Source organism: Salmo salar, chromosome ssa08 (genome assembly GCF_905237065.1).
Source record: "Salmo salar chromosome ssa08, Ssal_v3.1, whole genome shotgun sequence".
In the NCBI taxonomy this organism is placed as follows: domain Eukaryota; kingdom Metazoa; phylum Chordata; class Actinopteri; order Salmoniformes; family Salmonidae; genus Salmo; species Salmo salar.
Genome location: NC_059449.1, coordinates 10,281,007 through 10,301,615, shown reverse-complemented (window position 1 = coordinate 10,301,615; position 20,609 = coordinate 10,281,007). Strand labels below are relative to the sequence as shown.

The window sequence follows — 20,609 nt, the reverse complement described above, 5'->3', positions numbered from 1 at the left end:
GTCTATCTGACTGACTGACTATCTGGCTGATTATCTGGCTGATTATCTGACTGACAAACTGACTGACTATCTGACTGACTGACTGACTGACTATCTGACTGACTATCTGACTGACTATCTGACGGACTGACTATCTGACTGATAGACTGACTGACTATCTGACATTTTTGACTATCTGACTGACTGACTATCTGACTGACTGACTATCTGACTGATAGACTGACTGACTATCTGACTGACTGACTATCTGACTGACTGACTATCTGACTGACTATCTGACTGACTGACTATCTGACTGACTGACTATCTGACTGACTGACTATCTGACTGACTGACTATCTGACTATCTGACTGACTGACTATCTGACTGACTGACTATCTGACTGACTGACTATCTGACTGACTATCTGACTGACTGACTATCTGACTGACTATCTGACTGACTGACTATCTGACTGACTGACTATCTGACTGACTGACTATCTGACTGACTGACTATCTGACTGACTATCTGACTGACTATCTGACTGACTGACTGACTATCTGACTGACTGACTATCTGACTGACTGACTATCTGACTGACTGACTATCTGACTGACTGACTATCTGACTATCTGACTGACTATCTGACTATCTGACTGACTATCTGACTGACTGACTGACTGACTATCTGACTGACTGACAATCTGACTGACTGACAATCTGACTCAAAACTGACTGCCCAACTGGTTGTGTTTCAGAAAGCTGCTCTCTCCCTATGTTGTCCTCTAAGACTGTGTAAGGAAGTGTCAGTGTCCCCCTTTTTGTGAGTGTCCCTTGTCCCTTAAGTCCTAACTCTGACAACATGAAGATGTCCTACATCATCCTATCTTCTAGTGATTGGTTGTGTGTATACTATAGACCCAGCAGACATATTTTCTGCCCTTTCATCTGATCACTATCAGTAAGGCAGGGGCTGAACAATGCCTGCTCAGCAAAACCCTGTCACACACACACATACACACACACACACACTCACATACACTCACATACACACACACTCACATACACACATACTCACATACACACACACGCCACACAACTCAGGGGAAATCTTCATAGAAAACTTGCGGTTCCGTTTCACCTTGCACTGTACTTGCACCACGTTCCAACACGTACGTGTGTGTGTGTGTGTGTGTGTGTGTGTGTGTGTGTGTGTGTGTGTGTGTGTGTGTGTGTGTGTGTGTGTGTGTGTGTGTGTGTGTGTGTGTGTGTGTGTGTGTGTGTGTCTGTGTGTGTGTGTGTGTGTGTGTGTCTGTGTGTGTGTCTGTGTGTGTCATGCTTGGAGGGGAGCTCATCTGGGAGCCACACCCACTGTCACCATGGAGGAAATATGGAAATATGGAGGGAGAGAGGGAAGGAGAGAGTGGGAGAACAGAGAGAGGAGAAAGAGAAGAGTGTGAGACAGAGAGTCACAAAGTGCTTGTTACTCCCAGAGCAGACATACACCAGCAGACACTGGGCTGTCACTACATCTCTCTCTAAATGTGATAGTAGGCTAGCTCACACACACACACACACACACACACACACACACACACACACACACACACACACACACACACACACACACACACACACACACACACACACACACACACACACACACACACACACACACACACACACACACACACACACACACACACACTGACACTCCCTCCAGGTACCAAAATAGACTCCCAGCCATATGGGACAGCAAAGACCCTAGTCAGCTAGCCAGGCAGGTTGTTCTCTTTGCAGTGTGTTCCACCATACTACAGCTCCCATAGCCCCAAACCTTTACCACAGAGCCCTTGTCAAAAAGACTGCCTCTGAGTCTGAACCCAAACCCTGACCCCTATCCCCTCATAAAAACCAGCAGCCATTCATACATCGTCCCCTCAACCTGCTACCTGCTAACTCTCTATTCAACATCACAATGCCAGAGGAAGTCGTTGACTACAGTTCTACAGTGTCTGACTGTATCCTTAAATACATGTAAAAAAATAAAATAAAGAATACCTGATCTTTCTTATATCTCTCAGATATAGGAGAGACACTTCAAAACAAACTTCCTTTTGATATTTTTGGTGGGACTATCTGTTGTTCCATGTAGTGAATCTGTTATTCAATGTGTTTGTATGGGATAATAGCAGTAAAGATACAAATATTTTTTTTTTGGGATACTTCAAGAGGTCTTAAAATTCAAAATCAAATAGCTAAATTCTTCTTGGTATGACATTCTTAAAACAATTCCATACAACTTTATTTTCCTATTTTTCTCCCCTCTCTCTCCCTCTGTCTCCCCTCTCTCTCACTCTCCCTCTGTCTTCTCCCCTCTCTCTGTCTTCTCCCCTCTCTCCCTCTCTCTGTCTTCTCTCCTTTCTCTCCCTCTCTCTGTCTTCTCTCCTCTCTCTCTCTCACTCTCCCTCTCTCTGTCTTCTCTCCTCTCTCTCTCCTTCTCTCTATCTTCTCTCCTCTCTCTCTGTCTTCTCTCTTCTCTCCCTCTCTCTGTCTTCTCTCCTCTCTCTCTCTCCCTCTCTCTGTCTTCTCTCCTCTCTCTCTCTCCCTCTCTCTGTCTTCTCTCCTCTCTCTGTCTTCTCTCCTCTCTCTGTCTTCTCTCCTCTCTCTCTCTCCCTCTCTCTGTCTTCTCTCCTCTCTCTCTCTCCCTCTCTCTGTCTTCTCTCCTCTCTCTGTCTTCTCTCCTCTCTCTCTCCCTCTCTCTTTCTCTTCTTCCCCTTTCTTTCTTTCTATCTATCTCCATTCCCTCCAGTTATGACAGTGAGGGTCGTCTAACCAACGTGACGTTCCCTACGGGGGTGGTGACCAACCTGCACGGGGACATGACCGGGGCCATCACGGTGGACATTGAGACGTCCGGCCGCGACGAGGACGTCAGCATCACCACTAACCTCTCCTCCATCGACTCCTTCTACACACTGGTCCAGGGTAAGTAGAGGTGGGGAGGTGTGTGTGTGTGCGTGTGTGTGTGTGTGTGTGTGTGTGTGTGTGTGTGTGTGTGTGTGTGTGTGTGTGTGTGTGTGTGTGTGTGTGTGTGTGTGTGTGTGTGTGTGTGTGTGTGTGTGTGTGTGTGTGTGTGTGTGTGTGTGTGTGTTTACACATATCTGTGTGTCTCAACGTTGTGAGTACCAGTCATGAATATTAATGCACCACATTGATAACCAAAAGCATTGATTAGTCAAACGTCAACACAATACTAATGACTTCACCAATTACTCAATGGGCATTAATCCCTGATCCCCTTTCATTATTAAAGAGGTCATAAAATAAAGACAGCTCAGAGATCAATATACTTAATCATACAACAGTAACTGTCTGTTTGTAGACAGAGGAGAGGAGAGGAGAGGAGAGGAGAGGAGAGGAGAGGAGAGGAGAGGAGAGGAGAGGAGAGGAGAGGAGAGGAGAGGAGAGGAGAGGAGAGGAGAGGAGAGGAACCTTGAAGGGTTCTATCAATGCAGGCCCAACATAGGAATCTTCCATCCTTTATGTAACAGAAGGGGAGAATGGGGTTCTCAAATCTGAAATCAGATGTTGCTTATTTAAGCAATAAGGCCCGAGGTGGTTTGGTATATGACCAATATTCCACAATATTCCAAGTGCTGTTCTTACGCACGACGCAACGTGGAGTACCTGGATACAGCCCTTAGTTGTGGTACGTTGGCAATGTACCACAAACCCCCGAGGTGCCTTGTTGCTATTATAAACTGGTTACCAACGTAATTATAGGATTAAAAATGTTGTCCCCACGGTATACGGTCTGATATACCACGGCTGTCAGCCAATCAGCATTCAGGACTCGAACTAAAACATTTTCGACTTTCTTTCTTTCTCTCCACCACAGACCAACTAAGGAACAGCTACCAGGTGGGCTACGACCACTCTCTGAGGGTGATCTATGCCAACGGGATGGACACACACTACCAGACGGAGCCCCACATCCTGGCGGGCGCTGCCAACCCCACGGTGGCACGGAGGAACATGACGCTGCCCGGGGAGAACGGGCAGAACCTGGTGGAGTGGCGCTTCCGCAAAGAGCAGACCCGGGGGAAAGTCATCGTGTTCGGAAGGAAGCTCAGGGTGAGAAGGGAGGATGATGGCGGGAGGAAGAGGAGAGTGGTGGCCATTTTATTTGGATTGTTTTGTTTAAGCTGCAAAGTCAATTAGCTATATCATCAAAATATATGAAGAGGTAAATGAGGAATTTGGTCTTGATTTAGAGTTAGGCATAAGGCTGAGGAGCTGCCATTTTGTTTTGTAGGCAGATGTGGAGGTTGGGGCTTTCTTTAAAAACATTTTTGCTGTGAGAGCTTGGCACCTTTCAAACACTTCCCAACAGGCATAGCTGGTTAAAACATCATTACTACCTGTCTAGGGGTTTCATATGTGGATTCTAACAGTTGGGGTTTCACTCTCTTCCCTTGGAGGTGATTTAGTCAGATCTTTGGCTGCCACTTCCTTCTCGTTTTTACCACGAGATGATTCAGACATAGGCTACAATATAGGACGGGTCTTGGTCGCGGTTTGTTGCCAACTACGATATGGATTTAACCACTGAAAAGGGATTGAGACTATTTTCCATATCAAACAGTCTTCGGTTCATTGTCAACGTTTCCGTCTCCTCGTTATCACCTTCTAAACGGCTCAAATTAGTGACAGTTTGTCAGCGGTTAGCGAGGGACGACGATGCTTTATTGTCGGAATGTTTTGTCTCCACCAACATCAAAGACAATATCTGAAAGTCATTACCATCTATCCAACAAAAGGAAAAGGTTTACTTTGGTTTTCCCGCTGAGTCCTCAAAGGTTCATTCCCTAATTCCCATATCTGATGCCTCCTGTATGTGAACTAAAACGAATGGGACACACAACGACACACACACACACACACACACACTTCCTGCTACATCTATTGGTGGGGTTGCATATTCTGAGCCGCTCCCTCTGTCAGAGAAGAGGGCCGGTCTCCAAGGTATTAACCACTCCTCCTTCCAGTGTCTGTCTTCCTCTCTCTCTCCAAAGACTATGTCACAAATGGCACCCTATTCCCTATACAGTGCACTACTTTTGACCAAGACCCATAGGGACACTGTATGTGCACTATATAGAGAGTAGGGTGGCATTTGGGACGCATCTTATTTCTGTCTGGATCTCAGCCTCCTCGTCTCATTACTGAAGAATGTCCAGGAGGAATCAGGGGCCTTCGCTTACAACAACAAAAAACATGAAGGCCATATTGACATCTATCCTCTGCTGTTTTTTTCTCTCGTTTTTTTTCTCGTTCCTTCATTTTGCTGGCAACATGAAAACCTGATGGGGGTGTGGGCATGTAGGCTAGGTGGGTGTCCCCATGGCATCCATCCCAGCAGGAAGTGACATGCTTTCTTATGGGGGAATAAATTGAGGCGGGGGTCACGTTCTGTTGGCTAGTGTCTCGGTGTGTCTCGGTGTGTCTCGGCGGCATTCCGAAGGCCCCTGTCATCTTCAAATGAGTCTCAGCTCCCACTAGGCTGAGAGAGAGACTGCATGGTTACCACCACAATATTATTCTTATTCTCTCTCTTGCTCTCTTTCTCGGTCATTCTGGTTCTCTCTTTTTCTTTCTCTCTCTTTCTCATTCTCTCTGTCTCTCCACCTCGCTAAATTCCTAGGGGGGGTAATTTATGAAAGCAGTCAAAAGCAAAGAGTTTGAATACACGCCAGCCAGTCTCTCACTTTAATGAAAGTCCCTTCACAATAACGGCTAATCGAATGCTAAAAATCCCTTCAATGAATTTAGTGTCGCTCTTGAGAATCGATCACGGTAAACAGCGGTTTAAACAAACAGCGGGGTCATTGCGAGGCGATAAATAGCGGTTTTGTGTCGGGAATTTACTTTGAAAGCCGGTTCAGTTCACAGTTTCCTAATTTCTCCTGTGTGTTTGTTAGATTTTTGTTTTAAAAGTTCAGCAATCTGTCCGAATCTAAATAAAGTCAAAATAATGTATTGTTAATAAACATTACTCCTTAGACTGCAAACCTTTTTATTGGATTTTTAAAATATGTAAGTTAAAACTGTCCTTCTTCTTTTCTCTGAAGGTGAATGGCAGAAACCTTCTCTCGGTGGATTACGACCGAACTCTCCGGACAGAAAAGATCTACGACGATCACAGGAAGTTCCTGCTGAAGATCGTATATGACACCCAGGGCCACCCTACTCTGTGGGTCCCCAGCAGTAAGCTGCTGTCAGTCAACCTTACCTACTCCAGCACGGGGCAGGTGACCAGCCTACAGAGGGGTCCCACCACAGAGAGGGTGGAGTACGATGGTCAAGGGAGGATTGTGTCCCGAGTGTTCGCCGATGGAAAGACCTGGAGTTATACATACCTGGATAAGGTAGGAACTAGACTAGGGATCATCAACTAGATTCTGAACCGGATGGTCAGAGGGGCCGGGACATCATTTGTAGACTGCAAATTGACCGCAAGAAGCCCAAACAGATCTAATGTTTGACTAAAACATAATCATTTCAAACCTTGCTTACATTTGTATACAATCACATATATCTCTATTATGCGTGGGAATACTTGGGAACAGATTTCTTCAATTAAAATCACTTGGAGCTGATTTCCTGGTGTTTTTACAGTCTTTTATATTTTTTTTCTCAGAAAACATGCTGCCAGTTGAAAACCCACACCCACACACGCATACACACACACTCTGGTGCCATGATCAGCAACACCAGCAAACACCCCATATTGACAATGCAAAAACATTGTGAACAAGTACTTGATGACTTAGTGTGAATGCACTTGCATCACCGATCTATTGCATTCCAACTAGTGTTTTGGTGAGTAGCTGAACCGGTATGGTCAATGTCATACGCAGCGCCGCTTGTTTACTGTCACAATGTCACCGTTAAACTCCGCTCCGCTGTGTGCTAAAGCATCAGTGTTCCTACACCCTGGCATTACAGCGTCAGGTGCTAAGTATACTGTGATTCTCCCCTATGCACGCCCAGTCAGCTTTACCCATACACCCACACACACAAACACAACCACTTTCTGTCCCTCTCTACCCATGGACGAGCTGTTCAAATCTGTAGAGACCGGCGCGTCTCCTGTGACAAAAGGATTAGTGGATAGTCGTCTATTTTCATTGTCAGCACAAAAAACACAAGGTTATTTTCTGAAGATGAAAACAGTGAAAAAAAAAAAAAAGCCACAAACGTAATTGAAGGCCCCCTTGAAAGCTATGAGTGTCAAAACCGAAAAGATGCTTTGAAAAATATACAAGGGAATCTGCACAGACTATAAAAGGACCATATTCCCTTTAGGTAGTAAGGGATATATAGAGAGAGAGACAAAGAGAGGGAGGGGAGAGAGAGAGGGAGAGAGAGAGAGAAAGAGCAACAGCAGGGAGATAAAACGGACATTGTTTGTGGATGTTAGTGTACAGAGCGATGGCTTAAGAGGGACTAGTGAAGACCAGAGTTCTGGAAACGAGACCCAGGGGAGTGGAGGAGGCTGGAGCCGGGGTTTAGACAGCACGGGGAGGCCACAGGGACACAACACAGAGAGAACAGAGAGAGAGAGAAGAAATAGAGCGAGTGATAGAGGGTGGAACAGAGAGAGAGAGAGAGAGGGTGGGTGGGTGGGTGGGTGGGACAGAGAGAGATAGAGATCCCAAGCTGATTCCCCAGAGTAGCAGAAACTTTTCTCCGTTCTCACTTCCAGGACAAACTGTAGAGACGATCACAGAGGTTACGTTTACATAATGACAAATAAACTACACTGAACAAAAAATATAAACACAACATGTAAAGTGTTGGTCCCATGTTTCATCAGCTGAAATAAAAGATCCCAGAAATGTTGTCCCACAACACAATGCCACAGATGTCTTAAGTTTTGAGGGAGCGTGCAATTGCCATGCTGACTGCAGGGATAGCCACCAGAGCTGTTGCCAGGGAATTGAATGTTCATTTCTCCACCATAAGCCTCCTCTAACGTCGTTTTAGAGAATTTGGCAGTACGTCCAACCGGCCTCACAAATGCCGACCACGTGTATGGGCGATCGGTTTGCTGATGTCAGAGTGGCCCATGGTGGCGGTGGGGTTATGGAATGGGCAGGCATAAACTAGACACAATGAATACAATTGCATTTTATCAATCGATACCGTGACGAGATCCTGAGACCCATTGTCGTGCCATTCATCCACCGCCATCACCTCATGTTTCAGCATGATGATGCACGGCCCCAAGTCGCAAGGAACTGTGGACAATTCCTGGAAGCTGAAAATGTCCCAGTTCTTCCATGGCCTGCATACTCACCAGACATGTCACCCATTGAGCATGTTTGGGATGCGCTGGATCGACATGTACGACAGCGTGTTCAACTTCCCGCCAATATCCAGCAACTTCGCACAGCCATTGAAGAGGAGTGGGACAACATTCCACAGGCCACAATCAACAGCTTGATCAACTCTATACGAAGGAGATGTGTCTCACTGCATGAGGCAAATGGTGGTCACACCAGATACTGACTGGTTTTCTGATCCACACCCCTACCTTTTTTAAGGTATCTGTGGCCAACAGATGCAGATCTGTATTCCCAGTCATGTGAAATCCATAGATTAGGGCCTAATGATTTTATTTCAATTGACTGATTTCCTTATGAACTGTAACTCAGTAAAATCTTTGAAATTGTTTATATTTCAGTTCAGTATAAGTTTGAAACAGGGCTGAAAAGTGTGTGCGTGCCTTTGTCTGTTCGCTCATTAAATATGTATGGTTTCCCCCAACACCTTCCCTCCCACCCGGTCGTCGTCGTCTGGCTGCCTGCACACAAACACACAAAACAACACACCCACCCACCCACCCACCCTCCCACCCGGTGGTTACCTGCCAGCCAAGAGCTCTGGTAGAGTGACCAGCAAGAGAAATATCCCCGGCCAAACATATGTTGCCACAGTAGCCACACACACACACACACACATACACACTCACACACACACATACAGAGAAAAAGACAGACAAACATACACAGGGACACGAACACAGTGCCTGGGGAGCTTGTGTTAATGTCTGTCCAGGTATGACAGACAAGGTGAAGGATCCTCCAGGCAGACTCCCTCTGTAGAGAGAGAGAGAGACCACCGCGTACACGCACACACACAATACACACACACATTAAGGCACTGAGGCAGACAAAGATGCATATCTGAATCCTGGAGGGACTGGAGTGTTGTTGTTGTTGTTATTGACTCACTAAGGTGCACTCTGCTCATCTATTCTGAGCCGTACCTTCCTCCTTCTTACTTATGGGCCTCATTCTTCAGTAAAAAAATGTTGTTGTTGAAATTACGACCAACCGTCCGCTAACGAGCATAACGACTGCGTCCCAAATGGCAGCTGATTCACCTATGTAGTGCAGTACTTTTAGCCACAGCCCCATGGGCCCTGGTCAAAAGTATTGCACTACATAGGGAACAGGGTGCCATTTCAGATGTAGTCATCCACTTCCACTCTCCCCCCGCCGCTATGCAAAGTAGCTAATTACCTGCTGTTTGGCTAAGTGATTGTGACTTCCGCTGGTGCCTACATCTATTAGATTAGTAGGTAGACCCTACTCTACACATACACAACACACACACACACACACACACACACACACACACACACACACACACACACGGGAGGAGAAGAAAGGAGAGTGCCAGCAAAGGCCAATAATCACAGAACACTGTAGAATTAATGCAGTGGAGTGCATTTAACAGAGTTCTGCGTTTAGATACTGAGAGGTAGGGAGGGACGGAAGGAAGGAGGGAAGAAGGAGGGAGGTTAAGGACAACTCAATTAAAAGAGAGAAAATCTTTCAGGAAATGGAATGTTAATACCTGGTTTAGCGCTCCATTTGAATTTAGAATGTACATTAGAGTGAATTAATTGTGCCGTTAATTGTTCCTCTCTCTCTCGCGCTCTTCCTTTCCTCCCATCACTCCCCCTCCTCCTTTCCTCCCATCTCCACCCTCCTTTTCCTCTCCTTTCCTCCTCCCTCCATCTCCGTCCTCCTCCCTCCAGTCCATGGTGCTCCTGCTCCACAGCCAGCGTCAGTACATCTTTGACTACGACCTGTCGGACCGCCTGTCTGCTGTCACCATGCCTTCGGTGGCCCGTCACACCATGCAGACCATCCGCTCCCTGGGCTACTATCGCAACATTTACAACCCCCCGGAGAGCAACGCCTCGGTCACCGTCGACTACAGCGAAGACGGACAGCTCCTCAGAGTGGCCCACCTTGGGACAGGTCAGACAACTTTCAGAACTGTTATGGTTGTGTTATGTGTTGAGTGTGTCTAACGTCTTTGTCTCGTCTGTCATCAAGTACTTTTTTTTTTAATCACAAAAAATAACATTTTCAGAAACTTTAAGAAAACTTCCCTAAAACTGTATTGCCATTCAACAAATATTGCTAGGAATTTATGTTGGTGTTCTACACAGAATAACCACCCACTTCTATATCAACAGGTCGTAGAATTCTCTACAAGTACCGAAGACAGAACAAAATGGCGGAGATCTTGTATGATTCTACGAGGGTTAGCTTCACCTACGATGAGACAGCCGGTGTGCTGAAGACGGTGAACCTCCAGAGTGAAGGGTTCATCTGTTCCATCCGGTACCGGCAGATTGGACCGTTGGTGGACCGGCAGATTTTCCGGTTCAGTGAGGACGGCATGGTGAACGCACGCTTTGATTATACCTACGACAACAGCTTCCGGGTCACCAGCATGCAGGCTGTCATCAACGAGACTCCGCTGCCCATCGACCTCTACCAGTTTGACGACATCTCCGGGAAGGTGAGGTTCTTCAGTCACGTCTAATACCTTTTAAAAACCTTTTCTCACATTTCATTATTTTACTGAAAGTGTGTTTGTGATTTAAATGCACTTTAATTCACGTTTAATTTGATTTGAAGGTGGAACAATTCGGAAAGTTCGGTGTGATCTACTACGACATCAACCAGATCATCTCCACGGCCGTCATGACCTACACCAAGCACTTCGACGTCCACGGACGGATCAAGGAGATCCAGTATGAGATCTTCAGATCCCTCATGTACTGGATCACCATCCAGTATGACAACATGGGCCGGGTGACCAAACGCGAGATCAAGATCGGACCGTTCGCCAACACGACCAAGTATGGTTACGAGTACGACGTGGACGGTCAGCTCCAGACGGTCTACCTCAACGAGAAGATGATGTGGCGCTACAACTACGACCTGAACGGCAACCTCCACCTGCTCAACCCGGGTAACAGCGCCCGGCTCACCCCGCTGCGCTACGACCTCCGAGACCGCATCACGCGGCTCGGGGACGTCCAGTACCGGTTGGACGATGACGGGTTCCTGAGACAGAGAGGAGCTGAGATCTTTGAGTACAACTCCAAGGGCCTTCTAGAACGCGTCTACAGCAAAGGCAACAGGTTAGTTGGACGATTGGTGACCTTACCTGACTGTACCATCCATACCCCACTGTAAACATACACCCAAACTTGGACCACTGACGTTTTTTTGCGGGGGGGGGTGTATTTCATTTGTATTGTGTTGTTTGATGATAATTCTTGTAAATGTGTAAATTGTTTCAAATAATTCACTGCTATTAACACTCTGTAATGTTTCCTAATTGTAAAATCTCTCTCCCTCTCCCTCTCTCTCTTTCCCTCTCCCTCTCTCTCTCCCTCCCTTCCCCCAACAGTTGGACCATCCAGTACCGCTACGATGGGTTGGGCCGCCGTGTGGCCTCCAGAACCAGCCTGGGCCAGCACCTGCAGTTCTTCTATGCAGACCTGAACTACCCGACCAGGATCACTCACGTCTACAACCACAGCAGCTCAGAGATCACATCTCTCTACTACGACCTGCAGGGACACCTCTTCGCCATGGAGATCAGTAGCGGAGAGGAGTTCTATATTGCCTGTGACAACACCGGAACCCCTCTAGCAGTGTTCAGTAGTAATGGGCTTCTTTTGAAGCAGGTAAGGTTTCAGACCAGTTGGAAAGGCCTCATGTACAGTCCCCGATCCTCTATGTGTTGTTAGTTGGATTTTATGTCCAATAAAAGCTAGTCTAAATCTACATATCCAGCGAGGTGTTAGATATTCATTGTATTTCATGATTATTTTCTAGGTGCAGTACACGGCCTACGGCGAGGTCTACTTTGACTCCAACCCCGACTTTGTCCTGGTGATCGGCTTCCACGGGGGTCTCTACGACCCCCTGACGCGCCTGCTGCATTTCGGCGACCGGGACTATGACATCCCGGCGGGGCGCTGGACCACCCCAGACATCGGGACGTGGACGAGAGTTGGGAAAGACCCGGCACCGTTCAACCTGTACATGTTCCGGAACAACAACCCTGTCAGCAAAGTTCACAAGGTCAAGGAGTACGTCACAGGTGGGAGACGGTGAATTCACTCTAGTTGACTGCTAATAGCTTATGTAAGACGTAAACCTTCTAGATGGTTCATAGAAGAACGAGTATGTCACCAATGGAGTACATCACAGATAAGAGACTGTGATGCGACCTTTAATGCACTCTGATTTACTCCCTATAGCTTAGGTAAGCAGATACAATTATATATGTCTGGTACCTTGCTCTGTAGAACAGTAAGGCCTGTTATGGCAATACAGTAGGGACATGTTGGCATTGCATGATGACCATAGATAAACAGTCTATTGTGAATAGCCTGTTAGTATGAATATTTTATGGCTGTGAACTTTAGTAATTGTCTAGCGGTGCATATTACCTCATTGCTATGCATCACAATGATATTGCTATTGTTTTCAGCAGTTACCCTTTCCACATAATAATAGTTCTGGCTAAACATGAAAGGTATGACTCGAAATGACTATTTTCCCCTCGGGACAATCCAGTTTGTCCTATCCTAATCTGAAACATTGGGACATCATTTCCCTCAGTGGTCTATTCTCTCATGGTCACAATGTAATTCACTTTTCCATGGTTACAGATGTCAATATCTGGCTGGTGACGTTTGGGTTCCACCTTCACAACGCAATCCCCGGGTTCCCCATCCCCAAGTTCGACCTCACACAGCCGTCCCTGGAGATGAAGAAGAGCCAGCTCTGGGACGACCTGCCGGTATGTAGTATCCCTCCGCCTTCCTACCTCCCTCCACCCCTCCATCCTCCCCTATCCCTTCCTCCCTCCCTTCCGCTTATTTACTCTATATCGCCAATATCGTACTATCTGCCTCTCTCTGGGGTTAATTTACCCTCTATCTCCACTGTCTTATCCCGCCGCCTCATTCTGGTTTATTACAACCTTCCGGTATGACGTATCCCTCCGCCTCCCTCCCTCTAGTCTAGTTTATTTACCCTATCTCTACTGTCATATCCCTCCACCTCTCTCTGCAGTTTATTAACCTTAGCTAGCTATCTCCACTCTCATTTCCGTACTGTGGTTGTACTGAGGAACTGAAACTATGACCACAATCTCACAGCACAGCTGGCTGGAAGACCAACCAACCCACCGTGTTGATTTAGCTTGTTATGACGCACCGCCAGTGAAGAAGAGACAAACAACGTTCAGGGTGGTCCACAGTTTACCCACGGCTACAAAGTACAGAGAAATTGCACACACACACACCAATTATACCGCAGCTGAATTATCCTCCGGTTTGTCTTTAAAAAAAGTCATTTTACACACGTATTTGAAGTGCAAATGAGTCCCTTATTGGTTTAACTACGTTGCCATGACTGTCGCTTCTTCTTCTTCTCTCTGTGTGAAATTAACAAGCTGTGCTGTTGCTCCTCACAAACCCAACAATACCATATATATATTTTTTTTTTTAACTAAGCATTGATCTAAAAAACTACTTTTTTGCTGTTGTTGTAGTTGGGTTTTTTCTCATGACAAACAAACAAAGTTTTCCCTGTGATCTTTTTCTTGCTAAAACAATATTCCGTGTTTTGTCTCCATATAAATAGGACATTTCTAGAAGAAAGGGAACCTTTGAATGACTGAAGCTGGGACACTTCTTCACCATATCAATCTGCGATTTGGTTTCATATTGTCCCTCGTTTTTTGGAGAATAATTGAGTTTTTATCGCGATAACACAGTACTAGGGGAATAGTCACCCACCGGTCACAGACGTCAATTACAACATCTATTCTATGTTGATTCAACGTAATTTCATTGAAATGACATGGAAACAACGTGGATTTAACCACAGTGCGCCCAGTGGGTAAAGAAACACAATAGGCTTTACGTACTAAGGCTAGAGCAAACCTATAAACGTTTCAGTTATATCTGTCCATGACAAGGAGAGAGAGTTCGGATTTGATATCTGTGTAACTTAGACTTTTCTCTCCTCTCTCTCCTCCCTCTCTTCTCCCCCTTCTCTGACTCCTCCCATCAGTCCATCTCGGGGGTGCAACAGGAAGTGACCCGGCAAGCCAAGGCTTTCCTGTCCTTCGAGAGGATGCCGGAGATCCAGCTGAGCCGCCGACGCTCCAACCGGGAGAAACCCTGGCTGTGGTTCGCCACCGCCAAGTCGCTGATCGGTAAGGGTGTTATGTTGGCGGTAACGCAGGGCCGTGTGGTCACCAACGCTCTGAATATCGCCAACGAGGACTGCATCAAGGTCGCCGCCGTCCTCAACAATGCGTTCTACCTGGAGGACCTACACTTCACTGTGGAGGGACGCGACACGCACTACTTCATCAAGACCAGCCTTCCGGAGAGCGACCTGGGAGCGCTGAGGCTGACAAGCGGGAGGAAGTCGCTGGAGAACGGAGTCAACGTGACTGTGTCCCAGTCCACCACCGTGGTGAACGGCAGAACTCGGCGCTTCGCCGACGTGGAGCTGCAGTACGGCGCTCTGGCGCTCCACGTGCGCTACGGCATGACTCTGGACGAGGAGAAGGCGCGTGTGCTGGAGCAGGCCAGGCAGAAGGCGTTGGCGAGCGCCTGGTCCAGGGAGCAACAACGGGTGAGGGAGGGGGAGGAGGGGGTGAGGCTGTGGACGGAGGGGGAGAAGAGGCAGCTGCTGAGCGGAGGGAAGGTGCTGGGCTACGACGGGTACTACGTCCTCTCCATAGAGCAGTACCCCGAGCTAGCAGACTCCGCTAACAACATCCAGTTCCTCAGGCAGAGCGAAATAGGGAAGAGGTAACAGACAGAATCCTCGGCACTGGCCGCCAAAGAGACCACCCCCTCCAAATCCTCCACCCAAACCTCCCTTGCCTCCCCTCTTTTCTCTAAAAAAGGGGAGGGTCCAGGCTAGTGCTGTGTTTAGCGCCGACTAGCTGAAACAAACAGTAAAATGTAGAAATATCTCAAACTGAACTAAACCTAATACTACCACTGTGGGGCCTGAAAATCAAACAAAACGGCTCCAACTGACGCAGATGTTTGTCCCGTGCTATACAGCGTTGAATGGACTGTGGACTCTCTTGAAAAGAGAGAAAAAAAGTCAAAACTCTCAGTTTGTGAAAGGAAAGAAAAGTTTGGGTTTTTTAAATAGACTTACAGAATTTGCTTTCGGAAAAAATATTTTAAAAAGAAAGAAGAAATGTGTTTACATACGCATACCACTACAACACGTCTGGACTAATAGAAAAAAAAGCCTTCTGGTTTCTTACAAAGGACAACGTCTATAATCTGATTCTACATCCTGACGACTGACCTTTGACCTTTGCGTACTGAAAAGGGTAGTGTTGTTGTTCGCAGTAGGACCATGGGTCTCCAATGGTGGTAACACGACAGTTAAAACCACTTGTTGAAACCACTTGCTTGTTCTGCTTTTCTTTCTAAAAGGGACAAAACAGCTCCCACCAAGTGACTTCTTTACCAATACTAGATCAAAGTGGGACGTTTTGGGAATCGGGAGGTTGTCTGTCTGTCTGTCTGTCTGTCTGTCTGTCTGTCTGTCTGTCTGTCTGTCTGTCTGTCTGTCTGTCTGTCTGTCTGTCTGTCTGTCTGTGCGTGCGTGTGTGCGTGCGTGTGTGTGTGTGTGTGTGTATACAATGGAGACAATGTGTGTGTATGTATGAAGTTAATCAATTAAATGAAATGAAAGAATCATATCCAACCAATCTTTTGAAAAACAATGTGAGACATTATCTTTATGGATTTTTTTATTAAGATGAAAAATTCCACACTTATCCGTACATCAATATTAGCCTCTTAGAGAAAGTAATTTATGTACAGTGTTTATACATAAAAAATAAAATTGTAAAAAATATTACGATTTTTTTTTTCCTTCGTCATGCATTACTGTTTATACTCTTCATTAAGTTTTCAATATTTTATCCTATTATAATTCATGGTAATGCTTATTGAAATAACATTTTAAAAAATCAACCCTACTGTATTATTGATTTCTGCATTGAGAATATTCGGGTTTGGGTTTTACAGTTTCTTGCCTTCATTGATCAGATTCCCTGATATCTGAGACGAACCACGTTTTGTTTTGGCACTTATATTTTTTATTAGAAAAGTGTCCGTTGAATGGTCGATGTCAGTCAGACAACCATTTATCTTAGGAAATACTACATTACTACTATCAAGAGCAGGAGAATAGTTTGGCTGTGCGGTATGGTAGTATATCCTACCTTGTGGAAATAGCCTTTGAACCTTAAGTCCTTTTAAGTAGGACACAAGGAAGCTAGAGGGTTTGAAAACAAAACACCTTGGTTGTCGTACGTAAATATAATTTCTGCCTTTCCTATAACAAAACCAGGCTGTTTCTTAGATCTCTGCTCAGCTCAAGCGTGAAGGCTTCTCATAATCACTATTAAGGAGGGAAAATTCCAAAAACGTTCCCAAAATTCCCAGGTTTTCCAGAAATTCCAATTGGAAGATTCGTCCAATCGAGATTTATGAAAAACCTGGTAATTTTGGGATCGTTTCCAGACTTTTCCAGTCCTAACCACCATAGCTCTTTGCTCTTTCTCTACCTACGTTAGGAAGAGCTGAACTCATGTTCCTTGTACCAGCACAGAGAGCACAGATAGGGCTGCAGCAGTGAGAACTGAACAGAACCAAATACGAGCCTCTTGACTTGAACAGATACAACACCACCATAATCCAAGGGACCATTTAACATCATGCTCGTAAATGTATTCCTCCGACTTTACTTTTTATCCTAAACATGGCTTGAAAGCCAGATCTTACAAACACAATCACATCAAACGGTTCATTAGATAGAGCAAAGGGGCAGAGTTTAGCTCGAGTTCCGGAGGGGAAAAGAGAGAGAGAATAAACCTGGGGAAAGCCTAGAAACGGCACTATGTGCACTCTGGCTAATTTTTCCGACATAACCTAAATGGCTAGTGAGTGTAGTGTAAAGGAGTTGCCAGGGCGATGAAGATGACATCAGCACTATGAACTAACTCTCCCTACTCCCTACTCATCTCTCTTCCCGGGGCTGGATAACACACATATTCACCCACAGAAAGAGAAAGAAATGTTTTTTAACACCAAACTATGACCATTTCAAAGATTTTTGTTGTTGTGATGATCTGAACCACACTTGAGGAAACTTTGCCAGTCACACGAACTCTACATCCCCAGGAGCCATACCCAAACGCAGATTAGCGTTTTTCATCATGAATGTTGTTCTGGAGGCAGCTCTGCAGAGTGGTCACTAGCTGGCACAGCCATAAAGTCATAACATTAACACTAACCTTAACCATACTACTAACCCTAATGCCTAATCCTATCCTTGAATTAAGACCAAAAAGCTAATTTTAGTTTTCATGGATTTTTCCAATTATAGCCAACTTTGACTTTCCAGCTGGCCTAAGGGTAAATCGCTCAGTTCTGCCTCTAGGACAAGACTCATGAAAATAAGCGTCAACCTGCTACCCAAACAGAAGATTACAACACCCGTTCTCAAATGTTTCTCGTGTTTCCCTGTTGCTTTTTCAGTCAATGTGACCGCCCCATACAGTGGTTCAAATCTGTTTCTTTTGTAAACAGATTGTAAAAAAAGACTTGACGAATGAGAAAGTATTGTTTTTTGCATTATGATTTTTTTCAATATATATATATATATATATATATATATATATATATATATATATATATATATATATATATATATATATATCAATCATTGAATTGTATTGCCTAGCTTATTTTTCTATTCATGTGTGTGACAAGGTTGACAGAAGGTGGAAGGATTTATACTCCCAGGTTGTTTGCGTGTTGGTTTTACTAATTTGTTGTCAGATTTTCTCTGGTGTTATTGGTTGGTCTTGGTCTGTACCATGTGCCATTTATTCTGCAGGGGGAATCTTAGTTGATCCTACCCCTGCTGTATCACATTGCTACTATGATGCCCCCCTCTCCCCCATCGTCAGCCGAAAGTGCAGTAGCCCAGCCACATACAGTGGCTTAAGACTCAACATACTAAGTTTTCCTTTTGACTTGGCTGATCTCTCAAAATAACACTTCCCACAAATTAGACAAACACACACTTTTAGTGCTGTTCTGTTTTACTAAGTAGAATGTTGCAGTCTAACAATGTGTTAGACTCCTATTCGAGCGGGGACACAAGTGCTAGAAGGAGGGGAGCATATGGTGTTTCGGGGTTGAAAAAGGGGTCATCCCACAAACATGCAGGAAGCAGTGTGTTCTGGGTATTGTTTGCATGCTTACAAAGTAAAACGGCCATCCATCCGTCAGTCATTGTTTCTCATCCATGTTAAAACAGACATTTACATGTCTACATGATTAAATGCTTCTGTATTATATTGCACTACAATGTAACAGCGTTATTGCTTAATGCTTAGTCCATACAATAACCTTAAAGTGCTGGTCGATGCCAGGTCATAGACCTTAATGTCTGTCCTCTGGGTAGAAGCTTCCCCTTAGGCACAGATCTAGGATCAGCCTCCAACTCCAATCCTACTTAACCATTAGGGGGTAAAACACAAAACTGGCCTTAGATCAGTGTCTCTAAAGGCATCATACCTACCTTCCACTTTGTCTGAAGACGGTGATTAGGTAGAGGAATTTCCTTTCTCAAAGAACTTCCTGACTTTAGAAGGAGAGGCTCATGGGATTGGGACCACTGCTGACCGTAACGCTGAGTTGTGCGCCAGCGTCGTTATAAATATTATATTACCGCCATTTTGTTTTTATAAGTGATAAAGAAGGAGAATGATGACTATAGTGATGTCACCACTAGCACCACCACAGCCACCTCTCACCCTATCACAAAAAAACACACGTCTGTTTAGCGATGTCACACAGTTTACAGATCTGAAGGGACAGCAAACACTGCAAAGTTGAGACAACGTTGTGTGGTGGTTGTGTGTTAGCTGGGAATTTGAGCAAAGAAAATATGTATTTTTATTTTTGTTAAGACCCTGTTGTCCAGAGTCACAGGTTAGCTGATGTTTTGGGTTTGGCGATTGAGGGAATTTGATAAAGATTTTTCTATGTATTTTGTCATTTATTTTCTTTCTCTGAAAATGAAACAGACGGGCGAAAAGTAATCTTAATTGTAACGTGTCAGTCAGTCCTCTCTTTGTAAAGAAGGTACAACATATCTTTTTAATTTATTTAGAGATTTGTTCATTTTTTTCAATCTACATCCTCCGTGAAAGTTTCATCATAATGATATTGTTTTTATATAAACAAACATTGCTGTTTTAGAGTGCAATTAAAGTGCAATTTTAATGTAAGCTCCAAAAGGTCATTTCCCGGGATGCAATCCCTTTTATGTCCCAGATGTTAAAGATCCAACAGAGATCAATCATGATAACAATAAACATGTCATACTGTAAAGGTTTCTGAAGCTCGGCTTGAACTGCTCTTTATTTACTCTCAACGTATTGGATCGACACACACACACACACACACACACACACACACACACACACACACACACACACACACACACACACACACACACACACACACACACACACACACACACACACACACACACACACACACACACACACACAGTCAGTCAGTCAGTCAGTCAGTCCGTATCATGCATACACACACACCTATCCCACTCTAATCCCCATGTTTGCTTTTAGTACCTGCTAGCAGATCCACTGTGAAGTCCATTTTAATTCAACAGATGCAAATGCTTGCTCCATAATCGCCATCCCTATTACCGAACGTGATGGGCCGACCGGATCAGTCTATCCACCTGTGTTTTAATGTATATATTGAAGGAAGATCGAAATCCCTCATCTCCTCTCACCTGCTTGATGATTATACCTCTTTGAAAGATGCTTTCAAAAAGAGAATTCATGTAGGATAGCGTAAACATAATACATAAAGGTATGGCCATAGAAATAAAAAAAGCCTAGTGTATCTGACCTGTTCATTGGTTACATTATAAGGGCTTGGGATACACTGTGTGTGTTTTATTTTAACATACTCACTCAGAACATGGAATATACATACAGTTTATTAGGTACACCCATATAGTAACCCTTTTGCCTTCAGAACAGCCTGAATTCTTCGGGGCATGGATTCTTCAAGGTGTGGCGTTCAAACATTGCTCAATTGGTATCAAGGGACCTAACGTGTGCCGGGAAA

The 20,609-nt window shown here is 45.0% G+C and overlaps 1 protein-coding gene across 14 annotated transcripts in view; it reads left to right on the top strand.

Moving 5' to 3' along the window:
• Positions 1–19,848, top strand: part of LOC106610060 (teneurin-3) — a 435,054-nt gene extending 415,206 nt beyond the window's left edge. For all 14 annotated transcript variants that reach the window (XM_014209180.2, XM_014209182.2, XM_014209187.2 and 11 more), the window contains 10 exons: positions 2,796–2,971; positions 3,885–4,120; positions 6,118–6,414; positions 10,098–10,323; positions 10,545–10,873; positions 10,993–11,501; positions 11,774–12,053; positions 12,205–12,472; positions 13,047–13,177; positions 14,458–19,848. In XM_014209180.2, the coding sequence (XP_014064655.1) occupies positions 2,796–2,971; positions 3,885–4,120; positions 6,118–6,414; positions 10,098–10,323; positions 10,545–10,873; positions 10,993–11,501; positions 11,774–12,053; positions 12,205–12,472; positions 13,047–13,177; positions 14,458–15,213 (3,208 nt within the window). In that variant the 3' untranslated portion in view covers positions 15,214–19,848. The remainder of the gene's footprint in view (positions 1–2,795; positions 2,972–3,884; positions 4,121–6,117; positions 6,415–10,097; positions 10,324–10,544; positions 10,874–10,992; positions 11,502–11,773; positions 12,054–12,204; positions 12,473–13,046; positions 13,178–14,457) is intronic.
• The last annotated feature ends 761 nt before the right edge of the window (positions 19,849–20,609 follow it).